The 21,974-nt window shown below is 46.2% G+C and overlaps 1 protein-coding gene and 1 long non-coding RNA gene across 6 annotated transcripts in view; one reads left to right on the top strand and one right to left on the bottom strand.

Moving 5' to 3' along the window:
* The window catches only part of arhgef10 (Rho guanine nucleotide exchange factor (GEF) 10), a 53,367-nt gene that overhangs the window by 28,986 nt on the left and 2,407 nt on the right, over positions 1 to 21,974 (top strand). For 4 of the 5 annotated variants that reach the window (XM_085143739.1, XM_085143740.1, XM_085143741.1 and 1 more), the window contains 9 exons: positions 869 to 996; positions 2,261 to 2,361; positions 2,595 to 2,716; positions 7,266 to 7,352; positions 7,993 to 8,219; positions 8,309 to 8,466; positions 10,830 to 10,972; positions 13,605 to 13,779; positions 21,695 to 21,817. In XM_085143739.1, the coding sequence (XP_084999865.1) occupies positions 869 to 996; positions 2,261 to 2,361; positions 2,595 to 2,716; positions 7,266 to 7,352; positions 7,993 to 8,219; positions 8,309 to 8,466; positions 10,830 to 10,972; positions 13,605 to 13,779; positions 21,695 to 21,817 (1,264 nt within the window). Of the gene's footprint in view, positions 1 to 868; positions 997 to 2,260; positions 2,362 to 2,594; positions 2,717 to 7,265; positions 7,353 to 7,992; positions 8,220 to 8,308; positions 8,467 to 10,829; positions 10,973 to 13,604; positions 13,780 to 19,658; positions 19,773 to 21,694; positions 21,818 to 21,974 lie in introns of those variants that run through there. The other variant, XM_085143742.1, reaches the window with a different exon arrangement.
* Positions 15,409 to 21,699, bottom strand: LOC146495659 (uncharacterized). The gene is made up of 2 exons (XR_014871225.1): positions 20,492 to 21,699; positions 15,409 to 17,304 (listed from the first exon to the last, which is right to left on the bottom strand). It is a non-coding gene; the product is annotated as an uncharacterized LOC146495659 (long non-coding RNA).

The raw sequence follows: 21,974 nt of genomic DNA, 5'->3' as shown, positions 1-21,974 counted from the left end.
GGTGTTTTTGAGACTCAACACGTGGTTTTAGTGTCAGGGTTACATTTGGGTTATGGTTAGGGTAAGCGGCTTGTGTGTGTGTGTGTGTGTGTGTGTGTGTGTGTGTGTGTGTGTGTGGGTGGGTGGATCTGTCAGATGAAGAAGCTCTCAGAGAGACGCGTGTCAGAGACGGGAGGTTTGGACACTGATGCAAAGGGAAAGGAGAGAAAGTCTGATATTTGTGAGCACTGCTAAAAACAAACTTCTAAATGTTGAGACTTCTCTTAATTAGAAGTGTTTACCAAAAGTCTCGATGTCACTTCAGGGTTTTCCTGATTTTCCTGCTACTTCCTGTCGTAGAATCTTCTTCTTGGCCTGTTTGTGCAGATGCTTAGCATGCCAGCTAATCTGTGCCGCTGTAATAATCTATGAGACATTAAGCCAGAGACAACATATGTAGACGTGTTGATTCATCCAAAGCATTTTATTTAGCAAACTAATGATAATAACTTGGCCGCTGCAGCAAGCGTCAAAAACTGGAAGTGTCCTCGAGCGAGTGTCGATGAGAATTAGAAAGTAGACGTGTCAAAAGTTGCATAAGTAATAGCTGTGTGTTAGAGCGCATTAGAGTGACAGCTGTTTTCTACTTTGGCTTCAGTCAGTGCAGATATTAGCAGCAGATTCTCTTAGGAATAGCTTTCATTTGAACTTGAATCGCACTAATGGCTCTAAATAAATGATGTTATGATTTATTGATGATGTGATTCTCTGAGGTGGGTTCGTTTATGGCCCATTGTTATTCCCATTCCTTCTCTCTCTTAACTCTTTTTCCACTCCTCTGCCTTTGTCTCCTGCTCTGTTTTTCCTCTCTCGTTGTTCTTTTCTGCAGAATGTAAATCCCACCGTGGCCCAAGACTGGGTGTCAGGACTCCAGAGGCTGATCCTGAAGAAGGAGGAGGAGATCAGGGCAGCTGACCGGTGTAGGATCCAGCTCCAGCTGCCCGGCAAACAAGACAAGTTTGTGCTTTTCTCACATTTGTAGCTTCAGGCTTCAATGTCTCGATCCTCCTCACCCCCCCAGGAGTTCATGTTTATCCTAGGTTTGCCTTTATCCCCCTTTACCCTGCTTTCCCCGTCTCCCCCCCTCATCTCTGGATGTATTTCGAGCCTGTTTGGATAAACAGGTTTCTGCACCAGCTCTAATCTGAGGCATGAATCACAGCAGTGGAAATGTGCATCAGTGTGCCCAGCTGCTGCTGAATACAAATGCTCATGTCATACGTCTACACGCCGTCTTATAGTCTGCACGTGGCCTCCCAAGGGTGCACCTCGTTTTGGCTTTTTCACATTCCCTGTGAGCGTAACGGTTTTCTGGCTCGCCCTCTCGCTTTCTCCTGACTACATTTAGCCGGTGAGATTATCCATGGGTATGTTTGGAAAGGCAGCTGTAGCTCTCTAATCCCTCCCCTCGCTTCTCAGAAACACGACAGCAGTGAGCCCTCCACCCGCACACAGCAGGAATATATAGAAATGTATAATGTGCACACGAGATCCTTACAGAAGTGATCATTGGTATTGATTTCCACTGCGTTCCTCTCGCTCTGTCCTCGTGTCAGCGCTCAGTAATCAGGCAGCCTCCTCCTGTGATGCAGGTGGTGTTTAAGTGCAGTGCTTCTGCTCAGTCGACTGCTCTGTTTGCAGGAATATTCAAACATTAAAGTGCCGCTTAGAGGAATGTAAATGCACGTGATCGAGGACAATCTCGTTAAAACATCTCTGAAGGTTTTTGGGCACAAATCGGATGTTTTCTTGTTATCTCTGTCTGCAGACCGACACTTTAAAATCTTCATCGGCTGCCCCCTTTAGGGGTCGCCACAGAGGATCAACTTCCTCCATCTCACCCCGGCCCTACCATCCTCCTCTGTCACACCACCCCTCTGCATGTCCTCCTTCACTACATCCATCATCCTCCTCTGAGGTCTTCCTCTTTTCCTCCTGCCTGCAGCTCCATCTTCATCATCCCTGTCAAACGCATCCACCCTTCTCCCTCTGCACATGTCCGAACCAGCCCAGCCTCGCCTCTCTAACCTTGAGCCGTCCCTCTGATGGACTCGGCCTCCGTTCTTTTTGTCAGTGCCAGACTCTGTTACTGAAGAGTCTTTAACTCGCGCTATAAAGCGCCCTGAGCCAACTGCTGGTGGGATTTGACGCTATGTAAATAAAATTGAAAGAATCTAGTAATTTTTTTATTCATGTGTGTTTTGGTCGTCTCTGTTTGCAGGACGGGGAAGCCGACCTACTTCAGTGCAGTGTTCAATACCCTCAGCCCAGCCATCAAACAGTCATGGATCAGCAACTTGCAGATGGCGAAGCTGGCTCTTGGTACAGTACACCTGCAGCCCTCTCTTACTTTGTTTTATTCTTTCTGCATTTATACAATATGATCATTCGTTTTATTAATCGTAAATATTAGATATGCAATGTTAAATCTGTTTTATAAGTTACTGCCTAGTAGTTGCTCAGATATATTAGAGCGAGGAAGCTGTGTCACAGTTCCTTATGCTCACTGCGTGGTTCACATCATTGAACTGTGTGTGTGTGTGTGTGTGTGTCAGAGGAGGACAATGTGCAGGGCTGGTTCTTTGCAGAGGATGATGGAAATCAAATGAAGAAGCAGAAACACCCCCTGCTGCTTCGACAAATGCCCGTGGTCATGTGCAAACTGCAGGAGTTTAAGGTGAGGCGCTTTGTTTTCTTTCCCCTTCGATCATCTGTGCAGCTTGGATCAGTTGGTTCGAGCTGTGTCACAATAACCGTCGCAGGTGTAGTTCACAGGTGTAGTTCACAGGTGCCACAGGCCACACTGAAGTAATACGGCGTTTCTTGCAGCGCTGGCTAAAATAATCTCACCTGACCGAATGGATTAGAGGTCGTTTTAATTTGGTCGTGTTAGTTCACTCAGTGAAAAATAACACACGTCATGTGATTGTGGTGGTCACTGATTTGCTGCTGGTGTGAAAACAGCAGTTAATCTTTTCATTTATCTATAAATATGTGATATTGCAGCAAGAGTAGAAAGTTGTAGCTTGTAAACGTTCATACCTTCTGACTTCTGGCTCAGTTTGGATGCAACAGCCAATAAGGTGGAAGAATCACTCAAAGTATGAATTCACCTTCTTAATATTATTAAAACACTTTACCTGGTGTTGTCTGTCATTGATTGACCAGCTGGATCAATAATACTGTAAATACATGATTATCTGCTCATGTGTGGAAACAGACATAAATCACTCTGTGGTCGTCAGTTTGAAACACAGTTTTCCTGTTTTGAGGAATTCCTCTGCAGCGTCATCAGATTTATTTAAACTTCTCTTACTACAGTTCAACTGCTCAGAGCAAAGTTTAATTACACTTGACTTGTGATGAATTTTTGGTGGGAAAAAGCAGTAATCTCGGGCATCTAATTCACCGCTCACACACCACGACGCCGTCACGTACGGCCGTGTGGCGGGCAGGATTTGGACACAAATGCTGCACACGGGAGACAGGAAATGAACGCTGCTCTCAACAAAACACAACACAAAGGTTGGCCAGAAACAAGGAATCCAAAATGCAGGGACACGCACAGCGATGAGGGATGAGGGCAGACCGGAGACACCTGGGAGGACGGCTGAGCCTCAGCGAGAGAACGAAAAAGGAAACTAAACCCAGAGCAGACAAAAGACGAACAGGAAGCAACTGAATTTGGGAAAAGAAATGCAGATTTGACACAGAGAGCACAGGAGGGTGGAAAAATCTCAGGACCATACGAAGCTTTTTGAGTTTTCTCGTATGTTGATGTCATTTTGTATCATGTTTCATGTTGTTGTTCACTTTGTTAACCTTCAGTTTATTCTGTAGTGTCTGCGCTGTTCTGTTTAGCACCTTGGTTGTTAGATTCCCTGTGTGTGTGTGTCTCTGTGTGTGTGTCTGTTTGTGTGTCTCTGTGTGTGTGTCTCTGTGTTTGTGTCTGTGTTTGTGTCTCTGTGTGTGTCTGTGTTTGTGTCTCTGTGTTTGTGTGTGTGTGTGTGTGTGTCTCTGTGTGTGTGTCTCTGTGTGTGTGTCTCTGTGTGTCTCTGTGTGTGTGTCTCTGTGTGTCTCTGTGTGTGTGTCTCTGTGTGTGTCTCTGTGTTTGTCTCTGTGTGTGTCTGTGTTTGTGTCTCTGTGTTTGTGTCTGTGTGTGTGTCTGTGTGTCTCTGTGTGTGTGTCTGTGTGTGTGTCTGTGTGTCTCTGTGTGTGTCTCTGTGTTTGTGTCTCTGTGTGTGTGTCTCTGTGTTTGTCTGTGTTTGTCTCTGTGTGTGTCTGTGTTTGTGTCTCTGTGTTTGTGTCTCTGTGTTTGTGTCTGTGTGTGTGTCTGTGTGTCTCTGTGTGTGTCTCTGTGTTTGTGTCTGTGTGTGTCTGTGTTTGTGTCTCTGTGTTTGTGTCTCTGTGTTTGTGTCTGTGTGTGTGTCTCTGTGTGTCTCTGTGTGTGTCTCTGTGTTTGTCTCTGTGTGTGTCTGTGTTTGTGTGTCTGTGTGTGTGTCTGTGTGTCTCTGTGTGTCTCTGTGTTTGTGTCTCTGTGTGTGTGTCTCTGTGTTTGTCTCTGTGTTTGTCTCTGTGTGTGTCTGTGTTTGTGTCTCTGTGTTTGTCTCTGTGTTTGTGTCTGTGTGTGTGTCTGTGTGTCTCTGTGTTTGTGTCTGTGTGTGTCTGTGTTTGTGTCTCTGTGTTTGTGTCTGTGTGTGTGTCTGTGTGTCTCTGTGTTTGTGTCTGTGTTTGTGTCTCTGTGTGTCTCTGTGTCTGTGTTTGTGTCTCTGTGTTTGTGTCTCTGTGTGTGTGTCTCTGTGTGTTTGTGTCTCTGTGTGTGTGTCTCTGTGTTTGTCTCTGTGTTTGTCTCTGTGTGTGTGTCTCTGTGTGTGTCTGTGTTTGTGTCTCTGTGTTTGTGTCTCTGTGTTTGTCTCTGTGTGTGTGTCTGTGTGTCTCTGTGTGTGTCTCTGTGTTTGTGTCTCTGTGTGTCTCTGTGTCTGTGTTTGTCTCTGTGTGTCTCTGTGTCTGTGTTTGTGTCTCTGTGTTTGTGTCTCTGTGTGTGTCTGTGTGTGTCAGTGTGTGTGTCTCTGTGTGTGTGTCTGTGTGTGTCAGTGTGTGTGTGTCTCTGTGTTTGTGTCTGTGTGTGTCAGTGTGTGTGTGTCTGTGTGTTTGTGTCTCTGTGTGTGTCTGTGAGTGTCTGTGTGTTTGTGTCTCTGTGTGTGTCTGTGTGTGTCAGTGTGTGTGTGTCTCTGTGTTTGTGTCTGTGTGTGTCAGTGTGTGTGTGTCTCTGTGTTTGTGTCTCTGTGTGTGTCTGTGTGTGTCAGTGTGTGTGTGTCTCTGTGTTTGTGTCTCTGTGTGTGTCTGTGAGTGTCTGTGTGTTTGTGTCTGTGTTTGTGTCTGTGTTTGTGTCTCTGTGTGTGTGTGTCTGTGTGTTTCTGTGTGTCTGTGTGTGTCTGTCTCTGTGTGTCTCTGTGTGTCTGTCTCTGTGTGTTTGTGTCTGTGTTTGTGTCTGTGTTTGTGTCTCTGTGTGTGTGTCTCTGTGTTTGTGTTTGTGTCTCTGTGTGTGTCTCTGTGTGTGTGTGTCTCTGTGTGTCTCTGTGTGTGTGTCTCTGTGTGTTTGTGTCTCTGTGTCTGAGTGTCTCTGTGTGTGCGGCTCTGTGTGTGTGTCTCTGTGTGTTTGTGTCTCTGTGTCTGTGTGTCTCTGTGTGTGCGGCTCTGTGTTTGTGTCTGTGTTTGTGTCTCTGTGTGTTTGTGTCTCTGTGTGTGTCTCTGTGTGTCTGTGTCTCTGTGTGTCTCTGTGTTTGTCTCTGTGTTTGTGTCTCTGTGTCTGTGTTTGTGTCTCTGTGTTTGTGTCTCTGTGTGTGTCTGTGTGTGTCAGTGTGTGTGTGTGTCTCTGTGTTTGTGTCTGTGTGTGTCAGTGTGTGTGTGTCTCTGTGTTTGTGTCTCTGTGTGTGTCTGTGAGTGTCTGTGTGTTTGTGTCTCTGTGTGTGTCTGTGTGTGTCAGTGTGTGTGTGTCTCTGTGTTTGTGTCTGTGTGTGTCAGTGTGTGTGTGTCTCTGTGTTTGTGTCTCTGTGTGTGTCTGTGTGTGTCAGTGTGTGTGTGTCTCTGTGTTTGTGTCTCTGTGTGTGTCTGTGTCTGTGTGTTTGTGTCTGTGTTTGTGTCTGTGTTTGTGTCTCTGTGTGTGTGTCTCTATGTTTGTGTCTCTGTGTGTGTGTGTCTGTGTGTCTCTGTGTGTCTGTGTGTGTCTGTCTGTGTGTGTCTGTCTCTGTGTGTCTCTGTGTGTCTGTCTCTGTGTTTGTGTCTGTGTTTGTGTCTCTGTGTGTGTGTGTCTGTGTGTGTCTGTGTGTCTCTGTGTGTCTCTGTGTGTGTGTCTCTGTGTGTGTGTCTCTGTGTGTGTGTCTCTGTGTGTTTGTGTCTCTGTGTGTTTGTGTCTCTGTGTGTGCGGCTCTGTGTTTGTGTCTGTGTTTGTGTCTCTGTGTGTCTCTGTGTGTTTGTGTCTCTGTGTGTGTCTCTGTGTGTTTGTGTCTCTGTGTGTGTCTCTGTGTTTGTGTCTCTGTGTGTCTGTGTGTCTGTGTGTCTCTGTGTTTGTGTCTCTGTGTTTGTGTCTCTGTGTGTTTGTGTCTCTGTGTGTCTCTGTGTTTGTGTCTCTGTGTGTTTGTGTCTCTGTGTGTCTCTGTGTGTTTGTGTCTCTGTGTGTGTGTGTGTCTCTGTTTGTGTCTCTCTGTGTGTGTCTCTGTGTTTGTGTCTCTGTGTGTCTCTGTGTGTGTGTCTCTGTGTCTCTCTGTGTGTGTCTCTGTGTTTGTGTCTCTGTGTGTGTGTGTGTCTCTGTTTGTGTCTCTCTGTGTGTGTCTCTGTGGTGTGAGGTTTTGTTTCCCTCCTCGTGTTTCATTCTGTTTCCCCTTCATGTTCCACCGTTTCCTGTTTTATTGTGAAAGTCTCGTGTTTCCATGTTCCGTGTGTTTAGTTCCGCTTCCCCTGCAGCGTCATGCTAATCCGTGTCAGCTGTGTTCCCCGTGTGTTCTCGCTTCCCTCGTTATCCTGTATATGTCAGCGTTGTGTGTTTTTGTATGATTGTCCATTCAGCTAATAAAGCTTTGTTCATGACAAACACACTTTTGAATTTAACATGTCCTTACTCTTCAACACGTTCACGCTTGTTCTCAGGAGGACCTCGCGGCGACCGTGAAGTCATTTCTTTGTGAACGTGTCAGATAAACTCTGGTGTTTTTCCTGTTCTGTGGCAGGTGGAGTGTGCTGTCCACAACCCGGAGCCCCACATCAACACAGACAGCACAGCAGACACCCCAGTGGTGGGACATGGATGTGTCTGGGTGAGACGCTTTGTTACGCACAATCCAGAAATGAAGTCATGAGTTAGCTTACCTAACCTACGACTGCACGCCAGGGTGGATGGAGGCTGAGCCGTGACCTGAAACTTGAGTGCTGCAGCACAAAGTCGCGTTAAGTGTGTCTCAGCTTGTGTTGCCAAATGTTCTTCCAGTCGTCTTATCTCCAGCAGGTGACAGTTTTTAACCACGTCTCTGTGAGTCTGACTCTTAGACCTGGCACAGAGCTTTTTCCACGATAATGCACCAGCACAGCAGATGGTGGGTTTTTGCTGTGTGTGTCTTAAAACGTCTTCTTGAGAGACAATCTGGCTTTCAAAGTTATGATGTCAGTACTGAAGTTTTCTCCCGAAAGCAAACAATGGCTCTGCTAACCATGATAATCACAGCGAACGCAGCCTTTGCTCTGGCAGATATATAAACAGGGTGAGGTAATATTTAAACTGTTACTACAGTAATCTGTAGTAAAGTAAAGACCGTATATTCTGCTGAACTACTGGGAGACTATTTTTAGTAAGCAGCTCTGCCAGAACTGGGCCAAATCATGTTCCTGCTAATAGCTTTGCACAGTTCAAGATGAAACAGGTCACCTGTTAAAGTGTAAGGTCTCCTTATCTTGGTCCAGGTTGCGAGTTGCACCAACCAGATGGGACAGATCGCCATAGTGGCCATGCAGAACTCCAGCCCTAAGGTGACCGAGTGTTTCAACGTGGAGTCCCGGATTCTCTGCATGGCATACGTCCCAGCTGAGCAACGCGAGGAGAACGGCGAAAACGTCCCCGACGATAACCAGGTGTCCTCGGCGAAGGCCAGCGATACCCCCAGCGTCTGCCTGGGCATGGAGGAGGGGAGGTGCAGACGCTTACAGAGTGAACTCACAAAGACGTGTCCCAGAATTGCATCGTGGAATATGATTATTCATATAATGTTGTCTTTTTTAGCATCATTGTGTACAAGAGCAGCCAGCGCTCTAAGAAGGTGCGTCTACAGCATTTCTTCACCCCAGACAAGTCCACTGTCACCAGCCTGGTGTACAGGAAGCAGTGCCTGTACGCTGGGCTGGTCAGCGGCTCCGTGGCAGTCTACTCCAGATCAAAAGGTGTGTTTCACCTGTCCTGGGGCGGGACTTTTCAAATGGTGTAAAACTGTAAATGGCTGAATGTGACGTTTGTGCAAGACCTGCAGTTTGTGACAGTTTTGAATAACAGCACCGTGGAGACTCGGTGGCGAGGAAATCCCGGGGTAACTGTGAGGCTTGAGGTCAGAGGTCAGGGTCTCCTCTGCTGTACGTTGAGATTCTGTTTCCATTTGCTCGGTAGTCTTGGAGAAAGCAGTCTGTTTCCAGCAGTGACCTATTTAACTTCTTCTCTCGCTGACGAGCGGCGACGAGCTGTTCTCTTCCCACAGCTTTTGCACGTCGTCTCTTTTGTTCCGTCTCTTCTTGGCTTGCATAGCGGTGCAAACAGAGGGAGCTTGAGCTTCTTTCTAATTCTGTCTGTGTTTCTTTCACATCAGATGGAGAATGAGTACAAATTTAGGCCCAACGGGAGGAACAGTCCTTTGCTTCTTGGCTGCCAAATGTACGTGTGGGTATCGCTGTGCTGAGGCGTGTTTGATTCACCTCTGTGACTCAGTCACTGCCCTGCATCGACCCAAACGACAGTAAACTCTTGCTGTTTTCTTGTGCTTGTGTGCACTGATAGAAAGATTATGGATGATAGCCCAAGGACAGGAAACACGAGGAAAGCTATTCTCGCTGCCATGCTGCAGTTTCCCTGGAAGAAACACTCGGCGTGTGTGTAACTGCTCAGGAATTTTATTTTCTTGACTCCTCATTAGACTTTGTTTTCGTACGCAGCCGTTTCCCTTCGTTGTCCTCGCGTCAGTTACCAGGATGATGGTGCGCTGACCTTTGGTTTAACTGTTCCAGTTAGCGTTCATCGCCTCCTGTTGCTAAAATGAATTCCCAGAAGCAAAGCCTCAGAGTTTGACATGTATGATTTCTACCCATCAGCAGCTCCGTCACTGTCTCAGGAACATGATGCTCGATGCTAAATCGATGACTCACCCTGCATACATTGGTGGGGAAACTGTTCCCCACACTCGTCCTTTGTCACGGTGACTGACTGCGCTTGTGCCTGATTAGCATTTAAATCAAACTTCCAGAGATGAACAGAGCTTATGAGTTTATAATCTTTGATATAAACCTAAAAAAATCAAAGATTTTAAAAAAGAAACAGGCTGAAATGTTCTTGTCTTTAAAGCTGTCGGTGCTGAGCTCCTGTGGAGTCGGCCTGGTCCAGCCACAGTCACTTTGTGTCTGCGAGAGAGATGGAGGAAGGAGGCAGTGACTCAGCAAAGGTCACGTCACAGACGGGTCTGTCTGTGTGCCTCCGTCACCCACTTTCTCCTGTCCACAGTGATATCTGTTAGAAGGCGAACGATCGGTTTGCTTCTGCAGCGTTCAGCGTTTGCTCGCGCGCACTCACGCGCACGCTTTGATGTAGCTGACATCAACATGAGGAAATGCTTCAGTTGAAGAAAGAAGAGCTGTGGGCAGACGCGCAGCAGAGAAGACTTACATAAGCCTGCAAGTTGGCACTGCTGTCTTTTCTTTTGCCTTTTTCCTCTCGTACGCTCACCTACACAGCGTGACTATTACAGTAACATACGCCGAGCTCCTTCGGCGGAATATCACCTTATTTCCTGAGTCTTTCTGAGGCACCCTCGCCGCCTCTGAAACACCATCCCTCTCCCTTCAATAGCTGCCTTTGTGCTTCTGTTAAACAAACAATATCGGCGAGGCGGCCTCAGTCGCTTCCTGGTCTCGATTAGCCGAGGGAATGTGGAATCTGGACTGGTGGAGGCTCTCTGGATTCGCGTTCGCTCGGAGGCTTTTGCGTCAAATGCTCTCCGACATGTTTACAAGTTCAATATTTGAATTTAGATGAAAGCAGAAGCGCTGCAGAAGTGCAAGCTGCTGATTTATGAAGCCACCGCGGGGGGTGTTTGACTGCAGAGCTGGTGCTGTAGGTGCACATGTAGAACACAGTGTGTAGGAGGTGTGAGTGGGACTCGGCGCAGCTCTGACTAATGCTCGCAGCCCATCTATATTCATAGTGATGGATGGAGAAACCATCAATGGCCACTCTACCGGCAGGAGCAGTTACAGATGCAGATGACCTTTACAGATGACATTTATGAAGACAGACACACTATTATGGGATTGTTTATGGACTGTGCAATGTTCTTCTTAACCACTAAAAGAAGAATAGCTCTCGGTTTATGGTCCCTATGATAAATAAATAAATGTAGCTGCAATAAATCTTAAGACGGGTCGGTCGTTTCACTTTACTTGTTGTTTACTTCAGATGTTTAGATATTCCTCGGTGGATGTGTGCGTCCTGCGTTTGTGTGGAGTGAGTTTAACTGACTGCTGAGCTGTTGCGTTGCTTCTCACAGATGGATCGTGGAACAGCGACAAGCCCAAGTTACTGAAGCTGGGAGTGCTCCCTGTGAAGGCCATGCTGGCTGTGGAGGAGCACCTCTGGGCCTCGTCGGGTGGGCAGGTCTTCATCATCAGCACCCGCGCACACTCTGTAGAGGTATGTCGCCCAGGCTTATCTTACAGTAGTAACACATGTCCATCAGAAACGGGCAGATAGACACAAAGCTTCCTGTCTGCGTCTCTGCCCCAGCCCGCCTCGTATCGCTCCGTCATGTTTGTGGGAAATCTGAGTCGCTCTTTAGAGTCGGTGTCTCTAGAAAATCAATAAGTTGGTAGTATCTGTGCCCGCCAGTAATTAAAATAAAACCATCCATCCATCCATTCGCTTCCGCTTATCCTTTTCAGGGTCGCAGCGCTGGAGCCTATCCCAGCTGTCATAGGGCGAGAGGCGGGGTACACCCTGGACAGGTCGCCAGTTTGTTGCAGGGCCCACACACAGGGACAGACAACCATTCGCACTCACATTCACTCGCACATTCACACCTGATGGCAATTTGGATTATCCAATTAACCTATTAACCTATCCCCACAAGCTGCATGTCTTTGGACGGTGGGAGGAAACTGGAGTACACGGAGGGAACCCACACAAACACGGGGAGAACATGCAAACTCCACACAGAAAGACCCCGGCCTCATGGTGAAAATAAAACCATCATGTCTAAATGTTTAATACTTTTCCCAGTACTTTCCCTCCCGAGTCCGGGAATATGAATGGTGATCCGTGTGTGTCCCGGTCGGATTCAGGGAATGGAAGCGCCTGCTGCGGATCCAGGAATAGTAACTTTCCTCTGACATGCACTCACTCATAATCAGTTTAGCCTCATTAAGCTCATTATGTCGGCCCACCTGCCTGCATGGCTCTCTGCTCCTCACTGCACACTTACAGTTTGTCCACAGAGGTAACTAAAAGTCAGACGGAGCAGCAGAAGCACTGAGCTTCTAAAACTGATAAATATAAGTGTAAATGGCCTCGCTAGAAGTCTGACTAGCTAACAGCTAAACATGAACCCAGGAACTCCAGACAATAGATGAGATCTTATGAAGTTTACTGGTTCTTTCATTTTGTGAAACTGTAACAATAAAGCATATGTGGAAATGTACATTACTCATCTGTACTGTTAACAACAACATGTGCCTTAAACCAATGACCTAACAATGCATTTGAGAAGCTAGCATGACGATTAGCACCGCTAATTAGCATATGAACTGGCGATCTCATTTACATATGAATAGCACATTGAAAACTTGTTAACTGTGGTCCATCACACATAAAGACAACAGTTGAAGTGTCGCATTGCTTTTTACCATTAAATACTTACAGACAATGCTTTAACAAACACCCAAAAGAAGGACATGAATGTGGCGCGGCCATCTTCAAACAGCATAGCAAGAAAACATCCACTTCCTGTTTAACTCTTCTTCTACTGTCACAAAATATCGACTTAAAGGGGCCACAGGGTGGCACCAGTGTTGCCAACTCCTCAGTAAGGAAAATCGCTATTGGCTGTCCTAAAAGTCGATAGAAGTCGCTAAATGACGTCATCGCCTAATTTGCATAATTGGTCATGCTAATGTAATTGTAATCTATGTTGTTGGAGACAGAAATAACATCATGGAAGAGACATAAAGTGAGTAACACGTAAAACGTCCTAAATGCATTTAGAGTTTATTTAGAACTACAAATTAAATTTATTTTAGCAATTATTGTTTTTTTAATGTCACAATTCCAACCCTGCTCCTTTACCCGGGCTTGGACCGGCAAAAGTGACCCGAAATAGGCACTCTGGTGGAGTTACTTTGTGTATGTGTGTTTATAAGTAGTTTTAAACCTTGTGATCCACAAAACAGCATAAGAGTAAAAGAGTAAAAGAAGAACTGACTGGTTACAGCACCCGCTGCTTGTTGAGAGTAAAAGCGATATGCGCTTTCACGTCTTTTTTTAGCGTCTTTTAGGGGTCTGAAAACTCGCTAAATATAGCGACAAAGTCGCTAAGTTGGCAACACTGGGTGGCACATTTTACTAACATTTAAAACATGAAATTAACTAAGCAGTAACATAACAATAAGATTAATCAAATCAAAACACAGAAGTCTATTTGCACGTTTCCTCATTTCCACATTTATCTGAAACACTGAATGAACTCTGCTTAGCCAAATACGAGCCTGCCCACACGGTGAGATTATGCAATCCACGCTGGTGGAATGGGTCTAGTTTATTGGTCTCTGTTCACAAAGACTCTGCAGATCAATAACTGAAAGGAGGATCCAGAGTGAAGCAGGCGTGCATGAAATGTATTTGTTTGTGACTGAAAGCATTTACAGCACAAATAATAACACGCCTTCATGTGTCAGACGGATCGTTCTCTGGTGCTGTCGTGTGTGGCGAGCCTTCGTTTTGCACCTGAAGCATCACCAGGCAGAGCTCTGCATGGGTGGGCTGCTGCAGCCAGTGTGAGGCAGACTTTCTGTGGGCTGAGTGCTGCTTTCTCCACTTCATAGTCACACAGCCTGAAACGTGCACTGTAAACAACAACAGACCTGCTGAGACGTGTGAAATATTCTCATAAAAAGCTTCTTGGCCTTTACGTCATGTAGACTGTGCTGAATTGAAATCAGTTATGGCGTCACGCGACGAATGCACGCCTGGTCTTCAGGTCGTCCCCTCGGTCTCAGTTCCAGTAAATCTGCAGTAGATGACGAGGAACTCGTGTCACCTTCTTCTCCTTCAGAGGCAGTTAGAGGCCCACCAAGATGAGGGCATGGTGGTGTCACACATGGTGGTGGCCGGCGTGGGCATATGGATCGCCTTCAGCTCTGGTTCCACGCTGCGCCTCTTCCACACCGAAACCCTAGAGCACCTGCAGGACATCAACATCGCCACACCTGTCCACAGTATACTTCCAGGTAAGACGTAATCCTCACTGTGAGACTGGCAAAGCATTTCAAATCCCCACAGACTATTAAATATTGCAGTGGAAGGTTTGAAATTCAACTTCTTTCATGCATATTTTTAGATATCTTGCATAATTTTGCATAACTTGGGCTCGTATTCCCCCGACTTGAGCACGGATCAGCTTTAAACTGATTTTTAAATAATAATTTAAGTCTTACATAAAGTTAATAACTTTAACTTTTCAAGTCTATTTGGGGTTTTATTGGTGACCACCAATAAAATCTAGCTGGGACCTTCGTCTTGCATCTGTCACTATCCAATGAAAACCCAAACAGCACATGTTGCATGCAGCTAATGTGCAACACTGTGCTGCTTAAACTGCTGCTCTGCGTCTTTTCTGTGCTTTCTTCTACGCAGTGACCAGTGAATGTTACATTTTGTACTATATTCAGAGACTTTAAGAAGCCCCGCCTTTACCACAGTGAGAACTGCTCCCCGTCTGTTCAGCATCAGTCGGTAATCTGAGTTTGCCTCACAGACACTGCAGCGCTCTCAAACTGCCTGACAAAATCTGCTGATTTCTAATCTTGTGACCATCCCATCAGATATATTTGCTCCAGCCCAGCAGCCGCGGCCTGTGATACACGCCCCGTCACCTCGCATCACCGCGCTCGGCGTCTTCCACTTATTAGCAAACATCGCTGCAGGCAGCTTCTGTTTGTCACACTCTTTTCCTTTTTCCAAAAGCTCCTTAGTCTAAACAAGGAAACAGAAACCTCTCAGTTTGTCTGCTCATGGCGCCGCATTAAAACACTTTGGACTTTGTCAAGTTGATTTTAAGGCAGCTTTGTGTGTTTAAAGGAAATCCAGGCCATATCGAAACGCTTTAAAAACAAATAAAGGATCATCCTTTTAATAACTCACACGATTGTGACGTCACATTTACATACAGCACATGGTCTGTCTGTGGCTGAGCTACTGCTCGCCCCACAACTCAAACTCACAGCTAAATCCTGAGTAATCAGAATACTTTACCATGACCATGGCAAATACAATCAAAGCAGCTGCTTTGACAGAAACATGATGGAGTGAGTAAATCTTTGCACTTTAGATTAAATGCAACTATGAGGGAGTGTCATGAAGAGTGGGTACAGTTATTGTGTGGAGACTGCAGACTGAACCACTCCTTCACATGCTGTCAATCTGCAGCTTTATCTATGTGATCACCATAAAACATAAAAAATGAAACCCTAGGTAGGGCCACAATATCTTAAGGCCATAAAAATACCAAAAGAAAACTTTATACACACACAGGTTTGTGAATGCAGACACATGCAGCGTGTACAGAGAACAGAAAGCGCCCTCGGCACGCTGAGATCTAATCCTGGGTGCAGTTCAAAGACCTGCAGCTGATGACCTGAGCAGTCTCTAAATGAGCCGTGCTTCATGCACAGTTGAAAGCAGAGTTTTTATAGCAGAGCAAATATTTGTTCAGCCACTTTTATTAAAGAAAACAGGAGTTTGCATCACTCCCAACACACCTTTGAGTAGGGATGGGTACCGGTGTCCGGTGCCATGATGGCACCGGTTCTGACATGAACGGTAGTAACCAGACCGAAAAGCAGCGCACATTTCGGTGCTTTATTTCGGTGCTTTTTTTTCCTGAGCTGTGATACACTTTAGATTCTAGCCAATCATTTTACGTTTCCGAGGATAGTAGGCGGGCCCAGGTACGTACGTTCTTTTAGAGCAGAGCTACAGATTAAAAATGCCCAAGGCGAAGCGGTCACAAGTCTGGCTGTACTTCACAGCAGAATATGCAAACTCAGCAGCTGCAACAAGTGCTTTAAGGTGATACTGTGATACTGTCAAAGGAGGTAACACCTCAAATCCGATGACACACCTGGCGACGCATAGCGTTTTTTTTAAAAGCCGAGAAATGCGCCGGATTTGATAGCTTGCTGCGAGAACTCACACCGAGCACATCTACTGCGGGTGTGGTGCCTGTTATCGAACCCGGAGTTAGCAACATGAACCCGAAGAGGAGAGTCCTGGCCCCTAGTCCTGCCAGTGTAGCAGAAATGATGAGGATGATGATGCAGCAGCAGCCGTTCTTCTCTGCGTGAGTAGCTTAATGTTGTTCGTGTGTAATTTACGTTGAGTAGGCTAACCACGTTATTACATTAATGCATGTAAGGTGAACTAGCAAACACCGTCGTAGTTACATGCGGCTGTCTTCTTGTTTGATGGCAGATACTCCCTTCACCCTGGACAAAAAGGCTAAAATGACCAAAGAAAAAGTGGGAAACAGTTAAACATGAGAGGTTTTTGGACAAAGTTTGTGTTTTTTCCATTGTTTAAGCTGCTTCCAGCCAAGAGTGATACCATATATGCCCCATAGCTGCAGAAAAGGCTAACATTGTTATCTTTTTACAAAAAACCAGCTGAACATGAGAGGTTTTTGGACCAATTATGTGTTCTCCATTCTTTAAGCACCGGTTCGAGCACCGTTTAAGCACCGGCACCGTTTCAAAAGTACCGGTTTGGCACCGGTATCAGATAAAACCTAAACGATACCCATCCCTACCTTTGAGTGAGTCTACTGTACGTGTCCTGTAGCAAGGAAGCGTTGTGACTGTGACGAAGGCTGTCCTTACCTTCGGTGACGTTCTGCTGCAGATGTGTTTGAGGCAGACGTTGCTGCTGATGATGTCGAGGTCAGATCATCTCTGTGCCGCAGTCATCAGAGTGACCTGCTGCTTCGACTCTTGTAATCTGCTGCGTTATATCAGTGTGACCCAGAAACACACAGCCTCAAAGGATGATGGGAGCTGTTGTTGTGGGCTGCGAAGTCTGGATTTATCTGGTCCAATCAGAACAGTTTTCAGCCACGTTTTCCCTCCTTTGTCCCGAGTAACACCGACAGCCGTGGGCTGAAAGTTTTATAGAGATGTTGACAGTCAGGCTTCCTTTTAGACCTGCGTGTTCCACCTTTTCTGCTGTTTTTGTGAATCCGCCTGTGTGCGTTTACTCCTCAGCTTCAGCGTTGGTGGTGCTACTGAGCCCGTGTGCGTTTAGTCCTGGGACCTGATTTTTCCATCATGGCTAGAATGTTGTGATATTTCTCTGAACGGCATCCAACCTTGGAGTTTGCATGTTCTCCCCGTGTTCATGTGGGTCCTCCCCGGGTCCTCCAGCTTCCTCCCACAGTCCAAAGACGTGCAGTTAGTGGGGTTAGGCTAACTGGAAACACTAAATTGCCCACAGGTGTGAATGCAGGAGTGAATGTGAGTGCGACTGGTTGTCTCTGGTCTGTGCAACAGACTGGCGACCTGTCCAGGGTGGACCCCGCCTCTAACTCTAAGACAGCTGGGATAGGCTCCAGCGACCCTGAAAAGGATGGATGGCATCCAACCTCTTCTTCCAGTCACGGCGTGTTTTGTGATTAGCAGGTGATCGTGCTATGTTGTAGCCAAAGTGAGCATCTGAACACACACAGCAGGAGGCAGGTGCACATTCAAGGATGACCTTTATTTCTGAAATGCCCAAAAAAACAAACTCGTTGAACAAACTGCAGAAATGCAATAAAAAAGAACAAATCGTGACACAGACACAGAGAAAATACACAAATGACACAACAAGCCAATCAAAGGAGTAAAAACTGAGATGGAGAAAGTTGGTGAGTGACTGCTGTGACACATACAGCTGTGACACCGTCCACAGTTACTCTGTGCTGCGCTGCATTTCTGCTCCATCATACTTCAGACAGACATCAAAACACTGAAAACACTGAACTTACAAACCAAAGTACTCAAGGAAATCCCTAATCACGAGTAAAATTGTCAGAGTGAGCCCCCCCTCACTATGCTCATTATCTAACAGATGTAAATAATAACAGCAGCCTGCTTCTGGACCTCAGTGTCCATATTAGCTAATGGAAGCCATGAAACCACAGAGGAAGCTGGTTGCAGGACGGACGGCAGCACAAACGCTTTCACCCTCCAGGCCTCGCCATTAAGAGCCGACTTCCTCTGATAACCCTGAGTCTCTGGCCTGTCAGTGAGCATTCAAATCGAGCTCTGCCGGCTTGTGTGGTCGCGATGTCACACGGAGGAGTTCACCTGTACTCCACTCTTGTTTCGTGGCAGCATTTACCCCTGCAGGCTGCTGCTGGAGGACAGAGTGAAACCAAGAAATGTGCCGTTTCTGCACAAACTCTATTTGGAACGGTCAGCACGGCGGTTTGGACAGATGGAACTGCCCCGTCGATATTTTTAGACCGAGCGCTCGTTCAGCTGCAATTCTGTCCATCCGGTAATGTTTATTTACCGAGTCGTCATAATGATATCAGCTTATCAGCAGGAAGTTCTAATGCAATTTGGGCTTTTCTGCAGCTCAGAACGCAGGAGTGGAGATGGAATCGGGGCGTTGTCTCCGGGTTGGCTGACTCGATCAAAGGAGCAGTGTTGAAAGTTGGACTTGGGTGGGGTTATTCTCATGTCCAAGCATGTTGGAGCAATTCTGCTGAGTCCCATCTTTGAACGGGAGCGCCTTACGCACGTCTGGCTAATGCGCTGTAATTGCATCATCATTTTCCCTGTAACGTATACTGTAGCTCGTTTCTGAAAGAGATTTAAGGTAAGTAGTGGTAGTTTGCACACTGGGAAGCTGCTCCCTTCCTTTAGATTCAGATTTCAATGAGACAGATGAGAGGAGACGCTGCTGGACATAAAGTTTCTCTATAAAACCGTCTGAATATTGGACAAAGTCAGGTTCAGAATCCAGAATTTTCCTGTCAGCAGCCGTAAAATTTCAATTTTTCCTGTTATTTTCATAATAAATAAATAAATAATTTTTTATATATACAGCACCTTTCAAGACAGAATCACAAAGTGCTGCACATAAGATTACAAGTCATAAAAAGATTTAAAAAGAGAAAATAAAACAGGCATAAAATTAACCAAAAGCAGTTTTAAAAAGGTGAGTTTTGAGTTGTTTTTTAAAAACAGCTGCTGAGTCCACAGTTCTTAATGTTTGGGGGAGAGAGTCCACAGTCTCGGGGCCACAGTGGCAAAAGCTCTGCCACCCTCAGTCCTCCTCTTTGTATTTTTAAAGCCCTGATCAGATGACCTCAAAGACCTGCTGGGACATCGGGCTGTAGCAGATCAGAGATGTCGGCTGGTGCCAGTGCGTGCACAGCTCTGTAGGTCAAGACCAGGATCTTAAAATCGACTCTAAATTCAACAGGAAGCCAGTGTAACTGAGATAATAACGGTGTCACATGTGATTACTTGGAGGATTTTGTTAAAAGTCTCGCTGCAGCGTTTTGCACAACCTGCAGACGATCCAGAGAACCTTTGCTTAGACACATAAACAGCGAATTACAATAATCCAAGCGTGAGGAAATAAATGCATGTATAGCAATCTCCAGTTCACAGCAAGATAACATCGGGCTTAGCCTAGCCACATTTCTTAAATGATAAAAACAAGACTGAACCAGAGATTTCACATTGAATGTGAGAGTCGGGTCAAAGGTGACACCTAAATTCCTGATAGAGGATTTAACATAAAGTGAGAGAGGACTGAGGGCTTTCAGTATCTGCGATAGAAACCTATCAGGGGCGCAGACGAGGACTTCGGTTTTCCCCTCGTTGAGTTGGAGGAAATTTGCAGCCATCCAACGTTTGATCAAATCTAAGCAATCATTCAGACGCTGGAGCTCAGATAAATCCTCGGGCATAAAAGAAACGTACAACTGAAATACGTTTGAACTGAATAAACAAAGCGTTCAGTGAACTCTGATGTATGTAAATGCTAATCACTCACATGGAGGCAGTTATTTGTTATATTGCACGTTTTCTGAATTCAGTTTTTTCTGTTTTCATTACAGAAGTCAAATCCTAAAATCTCCCCTGCATGAACAAAAACATGTTTTTGCCTGTCATGTCTCCCTGATCTGCTCGGATTTATTTGATTAAACATGTGAGCGGGCAGCTCGGTGCAGAGCTGCCCGCTCTGCACCGAGAAGTATGGAAAAACCCAGTGAGAAGAGTGAACAGAGTTAACGCTGTGTGAAAATGAGAGTAATATTTTTAGTAAAGGTATCAAATGGTGGTACTCCATCATGGGAGCAGGCTGCCTGTGAGGACGTCTCAGAGGATGGTGGCGACTGGCTGCTGAGCTGAGGGACGAGCCTGCCTTTGTCTGCCGCTCGGTGACCTAAATAGGCAGCCATGCGTGGCCTAATGGCAGGCAAACATGGGGGGGGGGGCGGTAAATAACACCTTCAGTTCTTGTTTGTGTACCACTGTTTTTTGTTTTTTTGTTTTGCACAAACTGCTGAATAAAGACGCACATTTCAGATCTTCGAGTGGACAGGAGAAAACTGCAGCTGAACATGAAACAGCTCCTGTTATAACTTAATCTGCTCTTCTCTTTGGCAGGATGCTAGACTAGCACTGAAATTAAGGGATTATTTGTGTTGATAAGCTGTAAATGATAACATGTGTGTCCCACATCCCCTTCTAGCTAATGGTTTGTGGCCATTTTTAAGCCTTTGACTGTCTCTGCCAATAGAGAGAAACTGTAATTATGACTAAAATTCATGTCTCCAGATCTTTGGCTAAACAATCACAGACTGATGACTGCAGGTAGAATCAGACCAAACCTGCCTTCAGCATTTCAGGGTGCGCGACAGAAGAAGTTGACGCTGCTGTTACTCACAATGTGCTGATCCGAGTTCTTTCCAGGCTGAAAGGCTGATGCAGGGTGTTTTTGCAATGTTTGGGATTTACTCCGGCGTCCTGCTGCTGGTTGTCAAGACTAAGTGGCGATCAAAGAAGTGCTCTGGTGAAGGATGAAGGCCAAAGCCTGGTCGTGTTGCCGTTCACTCCGGGTTTATTTTAGTTCACCCTCTGGGTGGGGAACTCCAAATATTATGAAAGAAGGAAGTTGAGCAAGACCCCCGACCGGCAGTCTGCGTGCTTCTGCTAACTCTGGGCTCTCATTAGAAGCACATGTGGTAAGACGCAGGCCCGGTACCTGCCCGCATATCTGGCAGGATTCCGGGAAGTATGGCAGCGTGGAGCGTGCGCCTCATGCGTGGGGTCAGCTCTAGTGGGGGGGTCAGGCGGATAGACTGGCAGTAATTTTGGCTAAAGCCCGAGAGGATTACTTTGAGGGAGGAAATTCAAGTCAAGCTGTTGCAGCAGTAATGACTCACGACAGTCTCGCCGCCCACATAGCAGGACTGGAAGAGTGTTTTTACAACAACCCCAGATCCTTATTACAGTCATAAAAAATATGATGAATATGTCTGACTGCATTCACGGCTGATTCCCAACCAGTGGAGATGTTCTGAGATGACTTCCACGTAATAAGTCACTTAACAATTTATTGCTGCTGAAAGGTTAACTGAACAATCGCAGCTCTTAGCCTGCAAAGTGGCCTCACAGCGATGTCTGCGACCGCAGGAAAGGTCGGCTCAGATCGTTCTATTGTAACCGCCAGAAGTTTCCTGAATAGAGGCAGAGCTCCTTCGCTAATTGCTACATTACGCCTCACTCATTCTGTTACGTAACACTTTTGTGTTTGTTTGTTTGACTCAAAGCGACTATAATAGTTCACTTACTCTGTTCAAACACTTGAAAAGAGCTGCTTTTATTTAGGCTCCTCTCCGCGTTGCCCTGGAGACAAGCGAGCGTCGAACATGATGGCTGCAGAGATTTTGCCTCGTCCCTCCCTCCCTGCTTTGCACCGCGCTGTGGTTTGTTGTTATGCAGCCTGGTAAAGTGACCCCGTGCGCTCAGTGTGGGAGGATGCGTTTGCTGAGCTGCGTCTCGTTATAAACACCTATCTGTGGTTTTACTCCAGAAAGCATTCATTCATTTAGGTGTGACTAAACTGATGTTTCTGCCTTTCCTGTAGGGAGCCAGAGAGTGTCGGTGAGCAGCCTGCTGGTTTGTCACGGTCTGCTGCTGGTAGGGACCAACTTGGGAGTGACTGTAGCGCTCTCTGTCCCCAGGCTGCAGGGCATCCCTAAAGTAACAGGTAACTCTAACATCCTGCATGGTGGGTGTATGTGGGCAGCTGTTTGGACCTGTAGTACACCGACTACAAATGTTACATTGGGCAACTTTTGTGCTCATTTCTGCTGTGAGACATTAAAGGTGCAGCAATAAAACACTATAGTCCCAAAACGATTCAC

The sequence above is a fragment of the Neolamprologus multifasciatus genome, chromosome 19 (assembly GCF_963576455.1).
Source record: "Neolamprologus multifasciatus chromosome 19, fNeoMul1.2, whole genome shotgun sequence".
Taxonomy (NCBI): domain Eukaryota; kingdom Metazoa; phylum Chordata; class Actinopteri; order Cichliformes; family Cichlidae; genus Neolamprologus; species Neolamprologus multifasciatus.
The sequence above is the reverse complement of the archived record's forward strand: the minus strand, read 5'-3'. Positions and strand labels throughout refer to the sequence as shown.